We start from the raw sequence: 25718 nt of genomic DNA on the forward strand, positions 1-25718 counted from the left end.
TTACACCAGCAACATGAAACCAGGAAACCACACATTGAGTGCTTCTGAATTCCTCCTCCTGGGCCTGTGTGAGCAGCAGGAACAGCAGCCTCTCGTCTTTGGCATTTTCCTGAGCATGTACCTGCTCACTGTGCTGGGGAACACTGTCATCATATTGGCCATTGTCTCTGATCCACACCTCCACACCCCCATGTACTTCTTCCTGGCCAACTTCTCCCTCACTGATCTGTGTTTAGCATCTACCACAGTCCCCAGGATGCTGGTGAACATCCAGGCCCATAGGAATACCATCACCTATGCTGGATGCCTATCTCAGATCTACTTCTTCCTATGGTTCATCGGTCTAGATGTTTTCCTCCTGGCAGTGATGGCATATGACCGGCTTGTGGCTATCTGTCATCCCCTTCGCTACACCTTGGTCATGACTCCCAGATATTGTACTGCGCTGTTGGTCATGTCCCTAACCCTCACTCAGTCATACTCTCTGACCCACACCAGTCTCCTGGCTCAGTTATCCTTCTGCACTGACAACATCATTCCCCACTTCTTTTGTGAACTTCTCCCCCTGATGAAGCTCTCTTGTTCCAATACTTACGCCAACCAGTGTGTGCTGATGTACTGGGGAGGGGCATTGACCATCTTGATCCCCTTGCTAATTATCATCTCTTATGTCCGCATTGTGGCTGCTATTGTGAGAGTCCCATCAGCTAGTGGGAAGTGGAAGGCCTTCTCCACCTGTGGCTCTCACCTCTCAGCAGTTTGCTTGTTCTATGTGTCTGCTATTGGGGTGTACTTCATTCCCTCCTCTGCTGATTCAGCCAGCAAGGACAGGGTTGCAGCAGTGATGTATGCTGTGGTGACCCCCATGCTGAACCCATTCATCTATAGCCTGAGAAACAAAGACATGAAGAGTGCCTTGGGGAGACTCCTGAGCGGAAGGGCACTGCGACCTCCATGAGGCCAAGGATGTCATTCTGGGAATGCAGGGGAGATCAACTTACAGAGTTATCCAAATCCTGCATCGGCCTCTTGCTAATTTTTCAACCTATGGCAAATCAAGTAACCTCAGTGAGCCACAGTTTGCCTGCTCATAAAAGGAGGTAATTAAATATTCTCTATCACGTTAACTACACTAAAATAAAAAATAATTTAAAATATATTCTCTATTATGCAGTGTTTCTGGAAGAATTAGGAGAAAAAATATGTAAATTTTCTCATTCTGGGTCTTATGCTTAGATTTTTATTACTTTTAATAATATTCAACATATTCCCTTGAGGTAAATATTTGCACTATACAGAAAAGAAAACAAAGACTCAAAAACAGTGTGTGTGTGGGGGGTTAAGTTAAATTACTTATCTGAAGTTACACAGCTAATATATGGCAGAGCCAGAATTTGAACCCAGATATCTGATTCCAAAATGCATATCTTAATGGTTACATGATGGCTAAATGGACATGAAATACACATATTTCTCTCAATTACTAGTTTGCTTTCTTTTCTTGCTTCCCTCACATCATTCACATACACAGTTCCAATCAACAACTTCTCTCTATACTAGCAAATGACTTGAGGTTGGGGCAAGGCAAATCAGAAACTAGGATGGAAGAATGAACACTCTCAGAGATCCTGATACTTCGCCAAAGGGAGCACACCCCCTGCTGGAGCATAAGTCTCTAGTTAGATATTCTGAAATAATCTATGAATAAAGCCACATGATCAGAGAGAAGGGTACTTGGACCACATTATGTGGGGCTGTCATCGAGTTTCTTTTATGGGGCCATTATTCTTCTGCGCAGTGCCAACAATTTATGTTCAGATCTATTTTAAAATATATCAGTTTTATTATTGTATCTCCCTTAGGGATGCTGCTAAGGATTTATCCTCACAAGGGGATAAAGATTTTTCAATAATCCACAGGAGAAATTTTGGAAACTTCAATGCACTCCATCCATTTCTTCCATGCATAATTGGAACTCTGAGATCCCACTGACAAACTCAGATTTTTAAAATAATTTTTAAGTGAAAATAAGACTTACACTGGAATCAGAAATACCTGGTTTATGTATCAGTTCCACTATTTACTGCTTGTATGTCTTCTAGATAGTTACCAACGCCCCTCTGTCTCAGTTTCCAAACATAAACAAGTGAGTAGTAATAGTAACTATAGTAACTATCATCTAAGGCTGTTGTGAGAAATTAAAAAGATAACACATGAAAACTGCTTAGCACAGTGCTTGACACATATGCTACAATCTTCAAGTTCTGCTTAAAACACAGCTCAAATGCAATTTTCTCTTCTCCCTCTGGATAGGTGAATCTAGAGGACTTCACTGAGGACATAACATTTGTGATGGGTCTTAAAGTATGGGTATGTCATTGCAAAACAGAAAAGAGAAGTTTTTCAAGGCAGGAGGAACAGAATACAGAAAGGTATAAATTTATGTAAAGAAAGGAAAATGAGAAGCTATAGCTCTGTAGGTGAGTTGAGATGGGGATGTAATGTTCCCAATCTTGGGATGTCCAATCATTTCCTGATGTAGTCAACTTTACAATGTATGCAGACTGGGTACTGCCACCTAAAATGGTCCCTGGCCATTAGTTCATTGGTCAGTGTATGCTTATGATTCAACTGATCTTCAAACACTAGAAGGCAAGAAGGATGGTGACATCAATATCTGGCTAGACTTCAGGTAGCAGGAAAAGTCAGGGATTTGCTGCTGGTATTGTAACCCTTGTTGGCATCACTAGAATGCATGGGTAGTAGCAGAGAATTGCAGGAGCATACCTCATTTAAGGAGAAGGTGGTCCAGAGCCATGAGATAGCCTTATTACTGAGACATATCTCCAATATCTTTTTAAAGCTGGAGGCTATTTTTCCTGTACCAGAAATTCACTCACTACGACTAGCTGCCAATCTCCTGAAGTTGCCTCGCCCACTTGATGGGCTGCTGACTGCAGACACATTAGTGAGCCTACCCAAAACCACTAAAAGTATTACCCAGCTGAGCCAAATCTGAAGTGTTAACCCAAAGAAATGTAAACAAAGTAAATGGTTGTTGCTCTAAACACTAAGTCTGGGGAGCCTTTGTTACGCAGCACTTGGTAATTGATAAAGCTCTGCTTGAGGAAGATGATATACAAGATGGAAGTTGCTTTCTTTAGAATGTCTGCTCCCTCATTTTCTCTAGACTAATAACTTGGAACAGATTTCAGCACAGCCCCAACATGAAATAACAGTCCCGGTTACAGGAACATTTACTTGATTCATCAAAAGGGGAGTAGGATTTAGCAACACATACCACTCATAAGTGGAGGGATACAAATCGCTGGACAAGAAAGTTATGAAACATTTTCCTGGGTGGGGTCAAAGTGCACAATGCATGAGGACTCTCTTATGACCCAGGAGACAGGAACACCTGGAACAAGTTCTCACAGGCTGTTGGGATCATTGATAGGCTTGGACATGATGGCACTTACAGCAAATGGAATGTAGATGCTAGTACACCTTGTTAAAGTACTGAGGGAGAGGTCCGAATCTCAAAGATATGGCCATGTTAGAACATATTTATAAGACCAGAGAACACACCAGGCAACTATGTGCCCAAGACAGGACAGGAGATACTCCTTTCACTAAAGCAAGAAAGAACACACTAGTGAGGAGGACAACAGAATCACTAAGAAGTTGATTGGGGGCTCTTTCTCTTGGGACAAAATGAATAGAAAATGCTAACATGGAGCTTGGCTCCCTGGTATCAACAGGTCCAGGTGGCAGCACTTAACCATAAGAAGTAATATGAATGAAAATACCAAATATCAAAATCCATGGCAAGGCCAGATCTCCTATAGGGATTTGTTGAAGTAGCTAATAAATGGCTCTGTTTTTAGGGCTGAAGTAGAGGGGAAGCCAAAGAGGGTATTGCTTAAATTATAAATAAATAAATAAATAAATAAATAAATAAATAAATAAATAAATAAATAAAACTATGTAGACACTGATGGTAGCTTTCACAATAAAGAATCATAGTCCCTCACCCAGTTTTAAGACTTAAGACAGGGTGCAAGGGTCCAGCAGCAAGCCATCATACATGGGAAATGCTCTATTTGGGATTAGGGGCAAGCAGGTCCAGAAAGCACAAGCAAACAGAGATGGTCAGCACAGATCCCCATGTTCTCCACCTTTTTTTCAGTTTCTTTTCACTCCACACACATCATTAGTCACTGGGGTGGAAAACACTTGAACCTGGTTCATGGACAAAATCATAATACATTGTAATGAGCTGAAAATGGATGGATGTATACTGCCTGGAATGTACACTGTCATAGACAACCCCACCCAGGAGTGACTCTAAGGAAGGGAGGCAAGGAAAAATCCAGTGGGCACAGCATCCACTTGCTTATCATTTTTGCACAAGAGTAGAAGCCAAAGATAAGAATATAAACAGCCTCTTTGGAAGTGATGAATCCCTTACTCTGATAATATTGTTAGTATAATCGAAAATCATGTGTCAAAGTAAACTAAACATTATTCAGAGATAGAACTATACATAGTATGTAGCAGGTCCAGAAGGACTTTTATGGAAAGGTAGCAAATTACAGCAAAGAATAAAAAAGATGAATAAGGTATACAAGGATTCAACCAGGGATAAGTATTCAGGAACTTCTTGCTGCTGTCAATATGCTCGATACCTCAATGATTTTTACCTTGATAGGGTAAATAATGAACTAAGTATTTTTATACCTTATTTTATCTGTCCTTTTGCTGCCATGAAGGATGTTCCACAATGGTATTCACAAATTCGGTTGCACTAGGATCAACTGTTTTGTTTTGTTTTGTGTCGTGTTGTTTTGTTTTTATAAAAAATATGAGTGTCCCTTCTCTAGAGAGTTCTAAGGCTCCAGGAAATACTAATTTGCAGCTAGAATTCAAAAGCACTGACAATGACAGAAAGCTACAAAGAGTAGAAGTGAGCAAGAGATGTTATGGAAACAGAACTGGGAAAGAAAAGTCAAGACCCATATTTAGAGATACCACTACGAAACATTACCAAGGTTGGGCTGGCTTGGTTCCCACAACTTGCATGACCTCTATTCTAAATAGCCTGTCCCTGTAGAATCTTCACTTTTCTTTCTCCACCAGTTCAAGTGAGCTCACACATTAAGGCTCAATAAAATGTCATATGATGGGTAAAACTACCTGACCACCGTTGTGCAGATTATTTTTCTTCCTTCTGTGGTCCAACATTTGTCATGGCAGCTATCACCATCTGATTTGATTAACACTAACTTGAACACATGACTCTACCATGTATAGACAATATGGACAATATCTTATTTATTTTTACATTTTACCAATAGTGCATAGCACAGTACCTGGCACATGGTAGGTATCAACATATACATTCTAGCTTAATGTGACCATGTTTCTTGCCACAACCATTAGCATTGAAATCAGGATACGAAAGCATGCAACAGTTTGGACTCCAGAGTCAGACTAGAAATAAATTTCAATCCTTCTTTCCCCACTTACTAGCTATAGTCTCAATCTGTAAAAGGTGATAATTATAGTATTTAACCCAAGATCATTACAATTGGAGAACTAAATGGCATAATACATTTAGAGAGTTAAGAACATGGAATAAAATAGATATTAAGCTTTATGGAGAAATCATGATGACTGGACCTGTGTTACAGTTAATTGCATATATGTGCAACTACATACCATATGGAATTCTCTAAGATGAATTCCATAAAGGCATGGAATCAGTACCTCCTCTCCCTCACAGAGTATCTGGCAAATGGGAGATTAATGAATTTGGTTGAATTGTAGGTTAAAAAAAGATTCACACCTTAGAATTACAGCAAAAAAAAGAAGTTCTAATTGACCTTGCCCCTGTGTGGCTTAGCATCACCCTACACAAACACCAGGGAAATATTCACATTTATAGGACAGGACAAGTTCTTTATGAAATACACCAACCACATACATTGTTAGATCTAAAGCTTAAGAGAATGATTCTGGGTCATTTTTTTAAAACCTAAGCAAATATGATAAGGGATGATATTGCTTCATAAACACATGGATTCTCCAGGGCATAACTTCAAAATATGGATATAGGATCAAATTCCCTGAGAAGAGAATGTATGAATTCCAAAAATCTTACTGAGTGCAGTCTTCATATCATTGTTCCTGAGGCTGTATATGAAGGGGTTCAACATAGGAGTCACAACAGTGTAAAATACAGCTGCAATCCTTTCCTTAACTCCAGAGTGTGATGAAGGGGGAAACAGATAGACACCAATAGCTGTGCCATAAAACAAGAAGACAATGGTGAGATGGGAGCCACAAGTGGAGAAGGCCTTCTGCCTGCCAGGGGCAGATGACACTCCAAGGATGGTGGACATGATGTATGCATATGACAGAATGATCAGGGAGAGAGGACCAGTGAGTATCATGGAGCCCACAGTGAACAGGGCTACCTGGTTCATGCTGGTGTCTGAGCATGACAGCTGCAGCAGAGGGACCACATCACAGAAGAAGTGATGGATGCTGTTGCCTGCACAGAAAGAAAGTCTAGCCATAAGCAAGGTATGTAGGAGGGCAGCAAGGTTGGTGAGGACCCAGCATGCTGCCAGAAGGACCACACAGACAAGAGGACTCATGAGCTTGGAGTAGTGAAGAGGCCTGCAGATGGCCACATAGCGGTCATAGGCCATCACCCCCAAGAGGAAGTCATCCAGTGCTCCAAACATCATGAAGAAATGCATCTGGGCCAAACACCCTTCATACGGTATGGTGTGACTATGTGTCTGGATGTTCACCAACATCTTGGGGACTGTAGTGGAAGAAAAGCAGGCATCAGCAAAAGAGAGGTTGGCCAGGAAGAAATACATGGGGGTGTGGAGGTGTGAGTCAAAGCCAATGGCCAGGATGATGAGAAGGTTTCCCATGACCGTGACCAGGTACATGCCCATGAAGATGCCAAATAGGAGAGGCTGCTGCTCTGGCCTCTCAGAAAGACCCAACAGAAGAAACTCAGTGACACTGGACTGGTTGATTCTGTCCACGCCACTACTCTTCCTGGAGGAAGAGAAGAGATAAGTCAAAAAGGGTTAAAAAAAAAAAAAAGTTGGTGCTTCTATCCTTCTCTAAAAGAAACACCCTCACCCAATTCACATATGTCTTTACTCCAAGTTCCTGGACCTTCCCTCCAAGGTCTGCACATCATTCCTTACTCCTCAATCCACCCAAGAAAGGAGGCAAGCAGGCAGAGAGATTAAAATGCAAAAGAAAGGTGGAAAGATGAGTTTCAGGATACTTCCATCAATGCTACATGTTCACTAAGACCCAAATACCCCGGCTTCCATGTCCTAAGCCCATCTAATTTGCAAGCAGTAAGAGCTGACACTTTGAACTGTAAGTACTACACAATGTGGCATCTAATTGAAAACCCATACATTTTATTACATATACTTCACAAATGAGTTTTTGAAATTCAGTGAAATTAAGTCACTTGCATAGTATCACAAAGAAGGTAGTAAATACAGCATGGGGGGCCTGAAGCCATTTCTGGTGCCCTTAAACACCCTGAATCAAGGCTACCTTTACTTAAACTCTTCCTCTGCAGGAGGCAGACATAGGGGACTCTCTCTAAGGGAGTAGTTTCTACTGCCCATCTCAGGACTGGCAGAAACAGGAGGCAGGGGCTCCACCTGGGATCTTTTGTGGATCTCAGAGAGAAAAACATAACTGCCTTTTTTTTTGGAGCACTCACCTCATTTATCTAGCTCAGACAGAATTCACCATCAGAGATAAAACTCCCTGCACCTGTGTTCTCCCTTTTGGTGTCACAGGACCTTGATTTAGGCATGCAGGCTCTTCTTAACCATAGCAAATGATAAATCAGAGGCCCCAGGGCTGTTGGGTATGTTGGGCCAGCCAGAGAACAGCAACCTAGACTACAGCAGTGGAGGTGGGATGAGCCTTGTGCACGCTGTCACAGAAGTGTTTCTAGGTTCTGGGTCCCAGGAGTAGGATTTTCCAGGCTGATCCCCAGGGACAAATATGAAGTAATTGCTCTACCTTCATGCTTCATCTCCCTAGGCCAACACTCACCAAGGAGTGTGGGCAGAGGGAATGCACAGCACATAGATGGTTTTGCATGTGATAAGCTTTGTCCCCAGGGATATGTGTGGATCCCTATTCTTCATGCACATATACCCACAGAAAATAACAATGACAAATCCCAGAGAAAGAGGAAATTTTAATTTCCAGAGTTACAATACCACAATATTCAAAATATCCGGTTTTTAGCAAAAAGGTTCAGGAATGCAAAGAAACAAAGATGTATTGCTGATTCAAGGGAAGAAAGAAATGAACGGAAACTGTCCCTCAGTTAAGTGCAGACTTTGGAGTTTCTAGACAAAGATTTTAAATCAACTGCCTTTAAAGAAATATACTCAAAGAGCTAAAGGGATGCGGGAAGCAATATCTCAACAAATAGAGAATGTCTAAAGAATGATGAGAGTTTAAAAAGAAACCAAACAGAAATGATAAAGCTGGAAAGCACAGGAATCAAAGTGATCAATTTATGAGAGGGGTTCAAGATCAGAGTAAAGCAAGCAGAAGAAAGAATCAGCAAACTTGAAGATAGATCACATGAAATCATCCAGTCTGAGGATCAGAAAGAGAAAAGAGTGAAAAATAAATAAGCAGACCCTAAAAGACCTATAAGACACCAGCAAGCATGCTGACATATGAATATTGGGAGTTCAAGGACAGAAGACAGAGAAAAAGGAATAAAGAATATTTCAAGAAATAAAATTCAAAAACATCCCAGATATGATAAAAGTCATAAATCTACACATCTAAGAAGTTCAATAATCTTCAGTTGGATAAACTCAGAGAAAGCCACATTGAGACACATTATAATCAAACTGTTGAAATACAAAGACAAAGAGAAAATCTTAAAAGTGGAAAGAGAGAAGCTAACCAGTATGTAAAATCAATCCTTGATAAAATTAACAGTTGATTTCTCATCAGAAACCATGGAGACCAGAAAGCACTGAGATAATACATCTAAAGTGCTAAAAAAAAAAAAAATTATCAACCAAGACTTCTATATCTGGCAAAAAAAAAGTGAAGGAGAAATTTAAATATTTTCAAATAAAAAAAATAGGGAATTTGTTCAGATAGAACTTCCGTATAAGAAATGCTAAAAGGAGTCCTCCAGGCTGAAATAAAATGATCAAGAAAAACATCATATGATTCCACTCATATGTGGAACTTAAGACACAAAACAAATGATCATAGGGGGGAAAGGTGGGGAAGGGATGGTTTAAATAGGTGACAAGTACTGGGTTTTGTATGGAAGTGTTGAATCACTAAATTGTACAACTGAAGCTAATATTACATTATATTTTTACTATTTGGAATTTAAATAAAAACAAAATGAAAATAAAATTTTAAATGACTCAAAAAATAAAATAAAATAATCCCCCCAAAATAAAGAGTATTTAGAAAAGAAAGATAGAATGATAGAATGAATGGATGAACAAATGAATGAGAGAAAGAAAGAAAGAAAGAAAGAAAGAAAGAAAGAGGAAGGAAGGAAGGAAAGAAGAAGAGATATTTTCCAAAGAAAACATCCAAATGGCCAATTAACACAGGAAAAGATGCTCATTAGTCATTAGGAAAAGGCAGATCAGAAGGAAGGAAGGAGAGGAGAAAGGGAGGAAGGGGGAAGAAGAAAGGAAAAAAGAAAGAAAGATCCTAGATGGTAACTCACCACCATATAAAGACATAAAGGCCACTGGTAAACGCAACTACATAGGTAAATATAAAAGCAAGTATTCTTGAACTTTTTTGCAACTCTTCTTTTAGTTTTCCATATGATTAAAAAACAGATTCATACAACAATAACTATAAATCTATGTCAATGGGCACATGATGTACAAAGATGTCATTTGTGAAGATAACAATATAAAGGGGGAGGATAAAGATATATAAGACCAGAATTTTTGTATGCTATTGATACCAATTCAAACTAGATTGAGTTTAAGATGATAATTGTGGGGTGCCTGGGTGGCGCAGTCGGTTAAGCGTCCGACTTCAGCCAGGTCACGATCTCGCGGTCCGGGAGTTCGAGCCCTGCGTCAGGCTCTGGGCTGATGGCTCAGAGCCTGGAGCCTGTTTCCGATTCTGTGTCTCCCTCTCTCTCTGCCCCTCCCCCGTTCATGCTCTGTCTCTCTCTGTCCCAAAAACAAATAAACGTTGAAAAAAAAAAAAAGATGATAATTGTAATCTTCAAGGTAACTACTGAGAAAATGAATGCTATATACAGAAAAAAGAAATTAAAGGAAAATCAGAAAGATAACACTAAAAAAATTAAACACAAAGAAAGGCAGTAATGGAAATTTTAGGAATAAAAAAATATATAAAGCATATACAAACCAAACTGTAAAATGGTAGAAGTGAGTTCTTCCTTACCAGTAACTATTATAAGTGTAAATGGACTACAATCTTGAATTAAAAGGTAAAGGCTGGCAATTTAGACTTAAAATAAAGCATGACCCATCTGTATACTGTCTATGAAACTAACTTTAAATCCAATGACACAAGGCAAAATAAAAGAATGGAAATAGATATTCCATACAAACAGTAGCCAAGCAAAATTTGACAGAACTACAAGACAAACTACCCCAATTAAAAAATGGCCAAAAGACTTGAATAGATATTTTGCAAAGAAGACATTCAAATGGCCAATTAACACATGAAAAGATGCTCAACATCATTAGTGTTTAGAAAAACGCAGATCAGAAACCACTATGAAAATACAAATCAAAATCATCATTTCATAACCACTAGGATGGCCATAATTTTTTTTAATGGAAGGTGACAAGTGTTGAAAGGGACGTGGAGAAACTGGGACCCTCGTATATTAGTGGTGGGATGCAACTGGAGTGGTCACTGCGGAAAATAGTTTGGTTCTTCCTCAATGACTTAAAAAGAGAATTACCATATGATCTATCAGTTCCACTTCTAGGTATATATCCAAAATAATTTAAAACAGATAATAGAACAAATATTTGTACAAAAATGTAGCAACTCCATTCACAGTGGTCATACTGTGGAAATAATCTCAATGTCCACCAACAGATAAATGGATAAACAAAATGTAGTATATATGTACAGTGGAATATTATATGGCCACATAAGGGAATGAAGTACTGATTCATGCTATACAACATAGATGAACCTTGAAAATATCATGTCTGGTGAAAGAAGGCAGACACAGAAGGCCACATATCGTATGATTCTGCTTATATTAAATATCCTGAATAAGCAAATCTATGGTGATGGAAGAAGATTAATGGTTGTCATAGACTGTGGAGAGGAAGGAACGGGGAATGACTTCTTAATGAGCACATGGTTTCTGTTTGGGGGGATGAAAAAGTTCTGGAACCAGACAGTCATGATGGCTGCACAACATAATGAATGTACATAACATCACTAAATGGTATACTTTAAAATAATAAAAATGGTAACCATTTTATGTGTATATTTCAGCTATAATTAAAATAAAACGAAGAGGAAATAATAAAATGTACATACATATCTGCTCATTTGAACATAAAGAACTACAAGAATAATAAATCAGAAATAAATGAGTTTGAAATTGACTCCCCACCCCATTCTTTTCAGTAGGTTCCCTAATCTCTTGACTCAATGATGACTGAGGAACCTCTCCTAACCTTCCTACTCTTTCCTTGTCCATCAGGCTTTTAGTTACAAATCAGAGAAGCTGATTCTAGCAGATGTGGGCATTTCTTCAAATATAGAAAGTATTTAAAAGATGATGGGTCTATGGGGCGCCTGGGTGGCGCAGTCGGTTAAGCGTCTGACTTCAGCCAGGTCATGATCTCGCGATCCGGGAGTTCGAGCCCCGCGTCGGGCTCTGGGCTGATGGCTCAGAGCCTGGAGCCTGTTTCCGATTCTGTGTCTTCCTCTCTCTCTGCCCCTCCCCCGTTCATGCTCTGTCTCTCTCTGTCCCAAAAATAAATAAACGTTGAAAAAAAAAAAGATGATGGGCCTAAACCTCTGTGACACAGCAAAGGCAGTCATAAGAGGGAAGCATATAGCAATCCAGGCCTTCCTAAAGAAGGAAGAAAGGTCTCAGATACACAACATAACATTATACCTCAAAGAGCTGGAAAAAGAACAGCAAATAAAATCCCAAACCAGCAGAAGACAGAAAATAATAACAATTAGAGCATAAATCAATGCTATCAAAACCAAACCAAACCAAACAAAACAAAAAAACAGAATAGGTCAACGAAACTAGGAGCTGGTTCTCTGAAAAAATTAACAAAATTGATAAACACCTACCCAGTTTGATCAACAAGAAAAAGGAAAGGACCCAAATAAATAAAATCAAGAATGAAAGAGGAGAGATCACAACCAACACTGCAGAAATACAAACAATAAGAAGAGAATATTATGAGCAGTTATATGCCAATAAAATGGGCAATCTGGAAGAAATGCACAAATTCCTAGAAACATATACACTACCAAAACTGAAACAGGAAGAAATAGAAAATTTGAACAGACCCATAACCAGTAAAGAAATCAAATTAGTAATCAAAAATCTCCCAAAAAAACAAAAGTCCAGGGGCAGATAACTTTACAGGGGAATTCTACTACACATTTAAAGGAAGAGTTAACACCTATTCTTTTGAAGCTGTTCCAAAATATAGATATGGAAGGAAAACTTCCAAACTCTTTCCATGAAGCCAATGTTATCTTGATTCCAAAACCAGACAAAGACCCCACTTAAAAGGAGAACTATAAACCAATTTCCCTGATGAACATGGATGCAAAAATCCTCAACAAGATACTAGCCAATCGGATCCAACAATACATTAAAAAAATTATTCACCACGACCAAGTGGGATTTATATCTGGGATGCAGGGCTGGTTCAATATCCACAAAACAATCCATGTGATTTTGTCACATCAGTAAAAGAAAGGACAAGAACCACATGATCCTCTCAATAGACGCAGAGAAAGCATTTGACAAAATACAGCATCTTTCTTGATAGAACCCTCAAGAAGGTAGGGATAGAAGGATCAGATCTCAAGATCATAAAAGCATATATGAAAGACCCACTGCTAATATTATTCTCAGGTGGGGAAAAACTGAGAGCTTTCCCCCTAAGGTCAGGAACATGACAGGGATGTCCACTCTCACCACTGCTACTCAACATAGTATTGGAAGTCCTCAGCAATCAGACAACACAAAGAAATAAAAGGCATCCAAATCAGCCAGGAGGAAGTCAAACTTTCACTCTTCACAGATGACATGATACTCTATATGGAAAACCCAAAAGATTCCACCAAAAAACTGTTAGAACTGATACATGAATATGACAAATATCATATGACTTCACTTATATGATGAATTCAAGATACAAAACAGATGAACATAAGGGAAGGGAAGCAAAAATAATATAAAAACAGGGAGGGGGACAAGACATAAAAGACTCTTAAATATAGAGAAAAAACAGCGTTTCTGGAGGGGTTGTGGGAGGGGGATGGTCTACAAGGGGCATTAAGGAATCTACTCCTGAAATCATTGTTGTACCATATCTAACTAACTTGGATGTAAATTAAACAATAAATAAATTTCAAAAAAAAGATGATGCATCTAAATTCAATGTGCTATCCTGAATTGGATCCTAGAACAAAAAAAAAGGGCATTAATGGAAAAACTGGTAAATTTATCAATGTTAATGTCTTAGTTGTGCTGATGTACCATGGATGTGTTAGATATTAACAACAGGAGAAGCTGGGAAAAGCACATAGGAAGTCTCTGTACTACTTCTGTAACTTTTCTAGTATCTAAGATTATTCCACAATAAAATGTTTACTAAAAATAACAAACTAATGAGTTTGGTTAGCTACAATGGGTGGGTGGGAATGAGGTGGGAAAGTTGAGAAGATGAGCACACCTATTTGTATAGTTTTTACTGTGTTATCTTTCAATTTCTCAAATAAATAAGCAGGAATGAACAAAGCAAAGCGGAGTGAAAATAAAACAATTAATCTAACATTTCAAATGACGTGATCAGACAGAAAGGGAAGATCAAATAACTCAGGTAATTCTAGATACAAGCCCATTGGGTGGTTGCTCATGAATGAGCCATCATTTTTAAAGACAGGGAGAGAGAGAGAGAGAAAGAGAGAGAGAGAGAGAGAGAGAGAGAGAGGGAGAGAGAGAGAAACAAACAAACAATAGCCATTGTATGGTGTATGAGGTCTGCATTCCCAAGAACAGTCAGGATATCTCACCAGATCCTTATATACCACTGCCACTGCTGCTTTCCATGCCTCGGTGGCAACAACATGTCCTGTGGCACAAATAATTACAAAAAGTGGTCCTGAAGGTTTCTTACCTATGCCCAGATCTCGTTTCTCAAAATACATGCCAGGCCATTATTGAAAGGGCAATGGACGCCTAATGTAAGAATGCATGCAAATATCTTTTCCCATTCCGTTGGTTGCCTTTTAGTTTTGTTGGTTGTTTCCTTTGCTGTGCAGAAGCTTTTTATCTTCATAAGGTCCCAGTAATTCACTTTTGCTTTTAATTCCCTTGCCTTTAGGGATGTGTCGAGTAAGATGAATGGATAAAGAAATTGTGGTTTATATACACAATGGAATACTACGTGGCAATGAGAAAAAATGAAATATGGCCTTTTGTAGCAACGTGGATGGAACTGGAGAGTGTAATGCTAAGTGAAATAAGCCATACAGAGAAAGACAGATACCATATGGTTTCACTCTTATGTGGATCCTGAGAAACTCAACAGGAACGCATGGGGGAGGGGAAGGAAAAAAAAAAAAAAAGACGTTAGAGTGGGAGAGAGCCAAAGCATAAGAGACTGTTAAAAACTGAGAACAAACTGAGGGTTGATGGGGGGTGGGAGGGAGGGGAGGGTGGGTGATGGGCATTGAGGAGGGCACCTTTTGGGATGAGCACTGGTGTTGTAGGGAAACCAATTTGACAATAAACTTCATATATATATAAAAAAATAAAATAAAATAAAATAAAATAAAATAAAATAAAATAAAATAAGAAAAAAAAAGAATGCATGCAACAAGTCTCTCTGGAATTATTTTGTCTCCAAATGATGCCAATACAGTAGCATCTTTTCTGGATCATTGAGTCCCTCATCTTTCAACTATATTTATACATTTCTGTGAATCCCCAACCAACAAGGTTTTATGCCGTGAAGTTCTAACGTCGGCCCAAGATTATTGTAAACCCAGTGATATCCATGACCTCACCCTCAACCAACACCATGACAGCCTGAAGGACCATCAGGTGACATCAGACCCACAACTGGACTAATTCCTGATGATGGCACCAGACATACAGCTGGGCTTACCTGTGATGGTGACCTTGATCTACCCACTGGACTCATCCAGTTCTCATGTCCCTTGTAAATCTCCTATCCAATGTTCCCTTCACCCTCAAAACACTCTCCTGCTTTTCATATCCTTTCTTTCCCAGTTCAACCCCAACCATCACAAGCTACTCCCTTCCCCTTCCATCCTTGCATTTTCTGCTCCTTCCTCAGATGTCTGCACTTCTAGCCCCCATCTCTGATATACAACCAGCACTGAAGGATGCGTTATAAAATAATTGCTATGTAAACCTTACTGAGCAAATAGCCATATTTTAAAGGATATGAATTGTTGGGTATGCCATAAGGCACCCTCTCAACTGCCTGGCCATGTTGTAGCCTATCAAAATGATCTTAAAGAAACCTTCACAATAACACAACCCAGCCCCTATATATCTGATGGTCCACATCTCTAAACCTAAACCTTGTTTTTCTCCTGGTCTTTCCTTTAAAATACTAACTCCAACCATCCAGAATAGCCCTATATTATGTCTTGATTAAAATGCTTACTGGAAATTTAGTAGTTCTTCATTGCCCATGCCAAATTCTCAGTCTAAGCTTCTAGTCCATGAGGGATATTCTCTTCTTCTCCACTATCCCTTACTCCTGCACTAATTTATTCCTCTCTAACCCTGGCTTCTCTTCATAATTTGACTTGTACTGTCTGCATTTTGGACTCATACTCCAAAACAAAACCCACCAATTTTATTCTCACCACCAAGTATGTTATATTCTTGTCAACTGCCCTCATTCTGCTGACCACAATGGAGGTCACTGGTGCTGCCTTGGAGGCCACCATATTACTCAACATAATTAAAGAATTATGCCAGTCAGGAAATGTCTAAAGTAATATCCATATATATGATTCAAACTGCCACAGCCCTGGGAGCCCTGAATGAAAGACAATGATCCCTGGCAACAATGGTTGCTAATAATTGCCTAGCCTTAGATTATCTGATGACCAGCCAAGGGGACATTTTTTTCCCATAAGGGCACTTATTGTTGCATGCTAACAAATAATACAGGCAAAATTTCTCAGATAGCACAATACATAGTCTGTTTCTCCAGCAGAAACTTTTCTCCACTCCCACCCCTTTACCACTACAAATTCCCAAACCCATTCTCTCTGCTTTGTCCAAGCCAACTTGTAGCTTGTACCCACCCAGATTCCTCGAGAATCCTTTGTGCCTCATTCTTTCTTTTAAATTCTCTTCCTATGTGAAGTGTCATCAGCCCTGACTTCTGAACCAAAGCATGATAATATGCACTGTCATAGGCTTATGAAAGATCTATAGTTAGAATCTTCAACACACACACACATACACATGCATGCACACACATGTATGCACACACAAACATGGTAAAATGTTAGCTTTTGTAAAAGAGTATGGGTGAAGGGCGTAAGAGAATTTATTCTATCATCTTTACAACTTTTTTCTAAGCGTGAAGTCATCTTTAAAAACAAATTTTAAAAAGTTGAATCCCAGCTGGAACCAAGCCCCAAAAATATTTGAGCTTGGAACTGTGCCCAAGAAGAAACAAGTCCAAGACATCCCTGGCATTGGAGACACTGTCCCTTGTGACTCCAGTCCCCTCTGGCTCCTGGACATGATGTTCTCCATATGGCAGGAAGAAATTGGCCAGTTAACCCACAGTGGCTCCTCCTTTACTATGAAGAGAAGCTGAGAATTTGGCAACAGTCTGGAAGAAGTGTCTGAACTCATGGATGACGAGCACAGGTCAGAAGGAGCTGGAAATCTGCACAGGGCGATGGATCTGCCTATATACTTGTGGGTTTGTGTATGAGCATCTCTGTGTTCATGACTGTGTGTGTGTGTGTGTGTGTGTGTGTGTGTGTGTGTGTGTGTCTTCATGCACTGTATATGCTTGTATACCTGTTGTTTGATAGCTGGCTGTGTGTGTACTACGTAACTGATTCACAGCCTGATTCTTTTCTTCAGTTAGTTAGACCCAATCTGGGCTGTGTTTTAGTGCATAAGTTATCAGCCTCCAACATGTGATTAGGGACTTCTGATTCATATCTGTGATCTTCAGTATTTGCCTCTATTGTTATGACAGTGGCATTCTCCCAATGGGGTGATGGGCATCACAGCTGAGTGATGAGAACTCAGCGTTAGGAGTAAGACTGTTGTCTCCACTGCTGGGGAAAAGGATATCCAACCTCTTCAAGGAACCAAAGTTAGAAGGGGCCCAAATCTGTCCTCAGCAGCATGTGCTAGTGTGCATGCAAGATGTTTGTGAGTGACAACTTGTATGTAAGAGCAGGAATGTGTATTGTTTCCTTTTGTCTGTGTGTCTGTTACCATGTGTATGTTGCCATGTGTATGGGTTGTTAGTGGTGGTTTAATGATGGTGCCTGTCACTGAATAGGCTTAATTTCCCCATGATGACTGACTGCCTTCACTGGGAAGGGGCCATCACTTCAGTGATGGGAGTGGGCATGCTGCTGGTAGAGAGTGACTAAGTGTGCATGTGTTGTTGGTGCATGTTTCTTGTGAGATTTTGAAATTGTGTATGGCCTTGTGTGTTTTTGGTGATGTGTATGTATAGTGATGAGTTATGCATATGTGAGTTGTGTATTTTACCAGGTATGATATGCTTGTATGTTAATGGTGCATTGTGAATGTATTTGTGGGTGATACATAATTGCATATTATGTACATCCTGCCTTGTGTGTTATTCATGACTTGCATGTATATTAGTATTTATGAAATAAACCACATACTGGCTATCTTTCTCTTACAATGGGACTCAGACACAGGTGACTGAAATCTTCAAATCAGCAGTGTGTGTGTCTGTGTATCTGTGTGTGTGTGCGTGTGGTGTTTGTATGTGTGTTTGGAGACTTCTGATTTGCACTCATGACTTCAATTAGTTCCTTAAGTGACCTCCTTCTCATGGACGTAACCACTGCTCTAAGTGACTATTTCCTAAAAAGGGTCTGTTATCATTTTCATATACCTGTGTGAGTCAGTGGCTCAGAGTTTTGTAACCCTTGCACATTCACTTAATGTCCCAGACAAAGGAATGTTAGGCGTGTTGCTGAGTGAAGTTAGAGCACAGAGTCTCACCAAATGGTGGCAAGACCTTGGGAGAGTCACTCAACTATTTGGCCTCGGTTTACATATCTAGAAAATGGAGGCTTACAGGCCCTCTGTAAGTATTTATGGCTTGAATAGAAGTTAATGTATGGGAGAGCCTTTTGACAACTGGAAAATATATAAATATAAATGACAGAGATTATCCAGACAGGCACCAAGAAAATTTTGGACAACTTCAGTCTCCTTGCAACCCTAAAATAACATACTGTCTCTGGCACTCACAACCAGTGAAAAGAGAGATTTCCATGTTAAAAGAATAAGTGATGATCACACAATATTAAGTTGAACTATATGAGGTAACCAGTATTTGATCCATAGAAAATGGCAATTAAAGAAGTAGGACAATAGTTCAATATATATATTTATTTATAGGGATATATATATGCACTGTATTCATATATATATCCATACATATGGGGTGTATACATATATATATACATATATATACACACACACATATATATACATACACACACACACACACACACACACACACACACACATACAGTTGACCTTTAAACAACATGGGTTTGAACTGCACAAGTTCACTTACACATGGATTTTTTTGATAAATACAGTACAATACTATAAATGTGCTTTCTCTTCCTTATAATTTTCTTAATAACATTTTCTTTTCTCTAGCTTACTTTATTGTAAGAATACAGTATATAATACACATACAAAGTATGTGTTAATCAACTATTTGTTATTGGTAAGGCTTCTGGTCAACAGTAGGCTATCTATTAGTAATTAAGTTTGGGGGGAGTCAAAAGTTATATGACTGTGCATGGGAGTCAGCACCCCAACCCTCATGTTATTTAAGGGTTGGCTGTATATCTCATATATATGTGTATGTGTGTGTGTGTGTGTGTGTGTGTGTTTATATTCCCATATGTATGTCTACATATATTCCATCTGAGTATATGTATATGCATAGATGGAATGTAGAGATAGATGGAATATATATGTATACAAACACTCCCATCTCTGTGTGTGTGTGTGTGTGTGTGTGTGTGTGTGTGTGTGTGTGTGTGTATCCCCTTATGTATATATGGACATACATGTATCCTATTTCTTTTTTTTTTTTTTTTTTAAATTTTTTTTTTTTCAACGTTTATTTATTTTTGGGACAGAGAGAGAGACAGAGCATGAACGGGGGAGGGCCAGAGAGAGAGGGAGACACAGAATGGGAAACAGGCTCCAGGCTCTGAGCCATCAGCCCAGAGCCCGACGCGGGGCTCGAACTCACGGACCGCGAGATCGTGACCTGGCTGAAGTCGGACGCTTAACCGACTGCGCCACCCAGGCGCCCCTATGTATCCTATTTCTAACAGCAACTTGTTGCCTATGGAACAATTTCTTAATGGCTTAAATGAGAAAATTACCCTAATTTTTAGGGAAACAGCAAAGATTTTATCTGATAATGGAAGGCTGATGTGTGCATTTAATTAGGAAACATAAGTAAAGCCTTTAAGCATAGTGCCTGGCACATAGTATAACCCCCCAAATGTTCACCATTATTATGGAAGATTGTTTGAGAGGTATTCTGGTTTAGGAGTTGTTCTGGCATTCAGGTGGGGTTTGAATGACCCCCCATTTCTAGAGTACTGGTGAGCTTACAGCTGTAGATGAGTGTGATCCAGCCAGGTTCACAGGAGGAATGTGACAGCATTCCAACAAGACCACCTCAGTGATGGCATCGCATGTCACTTTAAGGCAGAAACAACTGATACTAGTTTGCCAAGAACCATCTACTACTTCTGCCACAGTGAACTGTTTTCGTCTGGCTCTGTCTTGGTGTCATAAATTATCCCAGTATATGGGACCTTGCTTTTCTTGTCCACCACTACATTCTCAGTACTTAGCAGAGGGCCAGGTTCAATCTCAACATTCAGTAAATAATGGTCAAATGAAACAGTGAATGCTCTCTTGTTTCTGTGCAATGAGGTCTTGTTGGCTGCTTTTGGTTATAATGTTTTCCTAGAGCCAGACTGGGACAGAGTGAAGATGCATGCATCCACAGGTGTGAGAAATTAATAGGAATGTAGTTTAAAATGCATTGTCTTCTCAGAATATTACAGTATGGAATGTGTCCCTATCATTCTTCCTGATATTTCCAATCCTCCTTTATCCCCAGCATGTAAAAGCACAGCATGAGGCCTGAGAACCAGAGCAGTGAGTTCCTCCTCCTGGGGCTCCCCATCCGGCCAGAGCAGCAGGGCATGTTCTTCACCCTGTTCCTGGGCATGTACCTGACCACAGTGCTGGGGAACCTGGTCATCATCCTGCTCGTCAGGCTGGACTCTCGCTTTCACACGCCCATGTACTTCTTCCTCAGCCACTTGGCCTTCTCTGACATTTCCCTTTCATCTGTCACAGTTCCAAAGATGCTCATGAACATGCAGACTCAGCAACAATCCATCCCCTATATGGGGTGTATTTCACAGGTGTATTTCTTTATATTTTTTGGTTGCCTTGACAACTTTCTTCTCACAGTGATGGCATATGACAGGTATGTGGCCATCTGTCACCCTCTCCACTACACCACCACCATGAGGGAGGAGCTGTGTATCATCCTAGTGGCTGGATCCTGGTTCTTCTCTTGCATCCAAGCTCTTTTGCACACCCTCCTCGTGGACCAGTTGTCCTTCTGTGCAGGGACTGTCATCCCACACTTCTTTTGTGATCTTGCTGCTGTGCTCAAGTCTTCCTGCTCAGACACCTCTTTCAATGAGCTGCTTATCCTCACTGAAGGAGCATTGGTACTCATTCTACCATTGAGTGGTATCTTGGGCTCATATATCCATATGGCAGGCATCGTTCTGAAGGTCCCCTCCTTCAAAAGAATCTCCAAAGCCTTGTCTACATGTGGCTCCCATCTCTTTTTGGTGTGTTTATACTATGGGACAATTGCAGGTGTTTACTTTTTCTCTTCATCAGGCAACTCCCAAGACAAGGACATAATTGCTTCTGTAATGTACATGGTGGTCACCCCTATGCTGAACCCCTGCATCTACAGCCTGAGGAATAAGGACATGAAACATGCTCTTCAGAAAATTTTTAGAGTCAAGGACCCTCTTTGGTATGGTTAATTTAACCCCGTTGTCATGAGCACTCATTGGGCTATAAACATGTCTCCTTTAAAAGTTGTGACTTGGACAGCTCTTACTGCTGACACCATTCTTCAACTGATCTCATTTTATGTTTCCTCTCATCTTTTTCTTCACCTGATTTTCCCCCTACCTGTTCTCTGAATTCTGTGTATTAATGTTTCTATAGGGAAATCCCAAGTCCTCCTATGATGTTCACTGCAAGGTTGTGAGACTTTTGAGCCCACTTCACTGGGCTTTAAGAGCTTTTCTTATCTCCCATCTTTTTCTTCAATAACTCTCTTTATCTGGTACTGATATTAACATATATTTATGTGAATTTTCTTAATACCACCAAACTTCATTTATTTCATGTGAGAAGAATTCAGAAGTTACCAAACTGTTTTGCCTGTTGAATGGTGTCCATCACAGCTGGCGTTAATTAAGCATTTAAATGTATATTTTATTTAATCCTCAGTACAAGCCTCTTATGAGGGTACTAATATTTTATGTAGAGAGCAAACCAAAACCCAGAGAGATCAAGTCAATTGCTGCCCTAAGACCTAATCTCAGACATGCATGGCTTTAAAACCATGTCTTTAACCAGATTACTTTATTGCCATTATCTCAGTCTGTACCACTGACCAGTTTGGACATTTTTGATCCTTATATATAGCATACAATAAGTACTGTTTTGTATTCCACTTTTTATTCAGTATTGTTATGGTTAAATCATTCTCAAGACTTTATAATTTTCAAATGTGTCTACACATCTTACTATATTCATCCATTCTGGTTTTGACTGACATTTGGGCTGTTTCCAGTTTGGGACCTCTATATACTAGAGAATGGGATTTGGGGGCCACAATGTATGTGTATTTTCAGCATTAATAGATAATACCAGAAAGTTAGATAAAGTGCTTACACCAATTACACTCATTTCTGTAACATATGGAAAAATGTGGTCCACTTCCTCACCAACACTTATACTATCCATCTTTTCCACTGTACACATTTTTATGGGTTTATAGAAACAGTGTGCTGTGGCTTTAATTTGCATTTGTCTGATAACTCGTGTAGTTTATCCCTTTTGCCTATACTTACTGATCATTCTGATAGTTTCGCTTGTAAAGGACCTGTTCCCAATCCTTTGCTGCTGTTTTATTGGGTAGTCTGCTTTTTAACATTAATTTGTAAAAAATTCTTTGTATATTCTACATTTTAGTCCTTTGCCAAATATACATATTGAGGATTTTTTTTCATTATGAGGCTTGCTTTTTCAATATATTAATGGTCTATTTTGAGTTAATTTTGTGTGACTAATGCACAAAAAGGCTTCAATGTCATTCTTCTGCATGTAGATATCCAGTTTTCCCAGAGTCATTTATTTAAAAGATTCTTCTTTCCCCCATTGATTTGCCTTGGCACCTTATAAAAATTCAGCTGTATACAAATTTGAGGGATTACTTCTGGACTTTCAGCTCTGTTCTATTGGCCTATATCTATCTTCATGACTATATCACACTAGCTTGATTACTGTAGTTTTGTAGTAAGATTTGAAATCAGGACATATGGATCCTGAAACTTTGTTCTATTCCTTTGAGATTGCTTTTGTTAGTTGGGATCCCTTGAATTTCTATAGGTAGTTTAAAATCAGCTTGTTAATTTCTGCAAAGAAAACAGCTTGGATTTTGGTAGTAATTATGCTGAATATATAAATCAATTTGGAAAGTACTGTTATCTTAACAGTATGAAGTATCTCAAGCCATGAACATGGGACGTATTTCCATTCATTTACATCTGTAATTTCTTTCAACAATATTTTGTTGTTTCAGACTATAAATTTTCCACTTATTTAGATGAATTTATTCTTAAGTATGCTATTCTTCTTGATGTTATTGTAAGTAGAATTGTTCATTTTCAGATTGTTCCTTCCTAGTGGGTAGAAATGCCATGGATTTTTGTGTATTGACCTTGTACTTTGCCATCTTTGAACCCATTTGTTCATTCTAGTAGTTTATTTTTTTATTCCTTAGTATCTTTTACAGTGGACCCTTGAACAATGCAGATGTTAGGGGGCACTGACCCCCACACACATGCAGTTGAAAATCCATGTATAACTTTTGACTCCCCCAAAACATACTTAATATACTAATAGCCTATTGTCAGGCTTAGGTTATTGTTACTGTTACCAATAACATAAACAGTTGATTAAAACATATTTTGGGGGGGGCGCCTGGGTGGCGCAGTCGGTTGGGCGTCCGACTTCAGCCAGGTCACGATCTCGCGGTCTGGGAGTTCGAGCCCCGCGTCAGGCTCTGGGCTGATGGCTCAGAGCCTGGAGCCTGTTTCCGATTCTGTGTCTCCCTCTCTCTCTGCCCCTCCCCCGTTCATGCTCTGTCTCTCTCTGTCCCAAAAATAAATAAACGTTGAAAAAAAAATTAAAAAAAAAAACATATTTTGGGGGCGCCTGGGTAGCTCAGTCGGTTAAGCGTCTGACTTTGGCTCAGGTCATGATCTTGCAGTTCATGAGTTCGAGCCCGGCTCCAGGCTCTGTCACTGACAGCTCGTGAGTCTGGAGCCTGCTTTGGATTCTGTGTCTGCCTCTCTCTCTACCCCCCTTCTGCTTGCACTCTGTCTCTCTGTCTCTCTCTCTCTCTCTCTCTCTCTCAAAAATAATAAACATTAACAAAAAATTTTAAACGTATTTTGTATGTTATATGTATTATATATTGTATTCTTATAATAATTTAAGCTAGAGAGAAAAAATGTTAAGAAAATCATAAGGAAGAGAAAATACATTTATAGTACCATGTTGTACTTACAAAAAAAAAATCCACATACAAGTGGACCCGTGCAGCTCAAACTTGTGTTGTTCAAGGGTTAACTGTATATACAAAATCATCAGAAAATAAATACAGTTTTGCTCCTTCCTTTCCAATCTAGATGCCTATTATTTTATTTTCTTTCTTGACTGCCCTGACTAGAACCTTCAGTAAACCTTGAAGAGAAGTGATATTGTTCCTGAACTTAAAGGTAAAGCCTAGATAGAGATGATGGTTGCACAACACTGTAAATATACTTAATGCCACTAAACTGTGCACTTTAAAATGGTTATCCAATAGACACAGGAGTGCTGATTCATAGGGGCACATGTACCCCAATGTTTATAGCAGCGCTTTCAACAATAGCCAAATTATGGAAAGAGCCTAAATGTCCACCAACTGACGAATGGATAAAGATGTGGTTTATATACAATGGAATACTACTTGGCAATGAGAAAGAATAAAATCATGCCATTTGCAGCAGCATGGATGGAACTGGAAGGTATTATGCTGAGTGAAGTAAGTCAGTCAGAGAAGGACAGATATCATATGTTTTCACTCATGTGTGGATCTTGAGAAACTTAACAGAGATCATGGGGGAAGGGAAGGGGAAAAAATAGTTACAAACACAGAGAGAGGGAGGCAAGCCATAAGAGACTCTTAAATACAGAGAACAAACTGAGGGTGGATGTGGAGGTGGGGGAGAGGGGAAGATGGGCATTGAGGAGGGCACTTGTTGGGATGAGCACTGGGTGTTGTGTATAAGCGATGAACCATGGGAATCTACCCCAAAAACCTAGAGCACACTTTACACACTGTATGTTAGCCAATTTGACAATAAATTATATTTAAACAAACAAATAAATAACATTTTAAAAATAAAATGATTAAAATGGTAAATTTTATGTTATGTGTATTTTAGCACAATAAGAAGTAATCAAATAATGTAATTTATCCCCTAAGCAAAATAAAAGAAGGATTAATGAAAAAAAAAGAAAGAGCCAAACCATACAACAGACTCTTAACTATACAGAACAAATGGAGGGTTGCTGGAAGGGAGGTGAGTGGGGAATTGGTTAAATGGCTAATGGGCATTTAAGAGGGGCACTTGTGATGAACCCTGGGTGTTTTATGTAAGTGATGAAACACTAAATTCTACTCCTGAAATTAATATTATGCTGTATGTTAACTAACTGGAATTTAAATAAAAACTTGAAA

The 25718-nt window shown here is 39.3% G+C and overlaps 2 protein-coding genes across 2 annotated transcripts; one reads left to right on the plus strand and one right to left on the minus strand.

The window, feature by feature from the left end:
• Positions 1 to 13: 13 nt before the first annotated feature.
• Positions 14 to 21678, plus strand: LOC124524639 (olfactory receptor 1J4-like). Its single transcript, XM_047096991.1, has 3 exons — positions 14 to 510; positions 2185 to 2187; positions 20739 to 21678. The coding sequence occupies exons 1-3, from the start codon at positions 14 to 16 to the stop codon at positions 21676 to 21678; spliced, it is 1440 nt and encodes a 479-aa protein (XP_046952947.1).
• LOC124502581 (olfactory receptor 1N1-like) lies at positions 6120 to 16263 on the minus strand. Its single transcript, XM_047067298.1, has 3 exons — positions 16180 to 16263; positions 14350 to 14408; positions 6120 to 7080 (listed from the first exon to the last, which is right to left on the minus strand). The coding sequence occupies exons 1-3, from the start codon at positions 16261 to 16263 to the stop codon at positions 6120 to 6122; spliced, it is 1104 nt and encodes a 367-aa protein (XP_046923254.1).
• Positions 21679 to 25718: the final 4040 nt, after the last annotated feature.

This window comes from Lynx rufus, unplaced genomic scaffold (genome assembly GCF_022079265.1).
Source record: "Lynx rufus isolate CCGP_SWC_20201006 ecotype Redwood Valley unplaced genomic scaffold, mLynRuf1.p SCAF_10, whole genome shotgun sequence".
NCBI classification, from domain to species: domain Eukaryota; kingdom Metazoa; phylum Chordata; class Mammalia; order Carnivora; family Felidae; genus Lynx; species Lynx rufus.

Excerpts from the sequence above, each read along its gene's own strand:
- LOC124524639 (XM_047096991.1), top strand. The coding sequence starts at position 14 with ATGAAACCAGGAAACCACACATTGAGTGCTTCTGAATTCCTCCTCCTG.
- LOC124502581 (XM_047067298.1), bottom strand. The coding sequence starts at position 16,263 with ATGGTGGCCTCCAAGGCAGCACCAGTGACCTCCATTGTGGTCAGCAGA. Across the intron at positions 14,409-16,179 it reads AGAATATAACATACTTGGTG|GACATGTTGTTGCCACCGAG; the intron begins GTGAGAATAAAA and ends TTTGTGCCACAG. Across the intron at positions 7,081-14,349 it reads CAGTGGTATATAAGGATCTG|GAAGAGTAGTGGCGTGGACA; the intron begins GTGAGATATCCT and ends CTCTTCCTCCAG.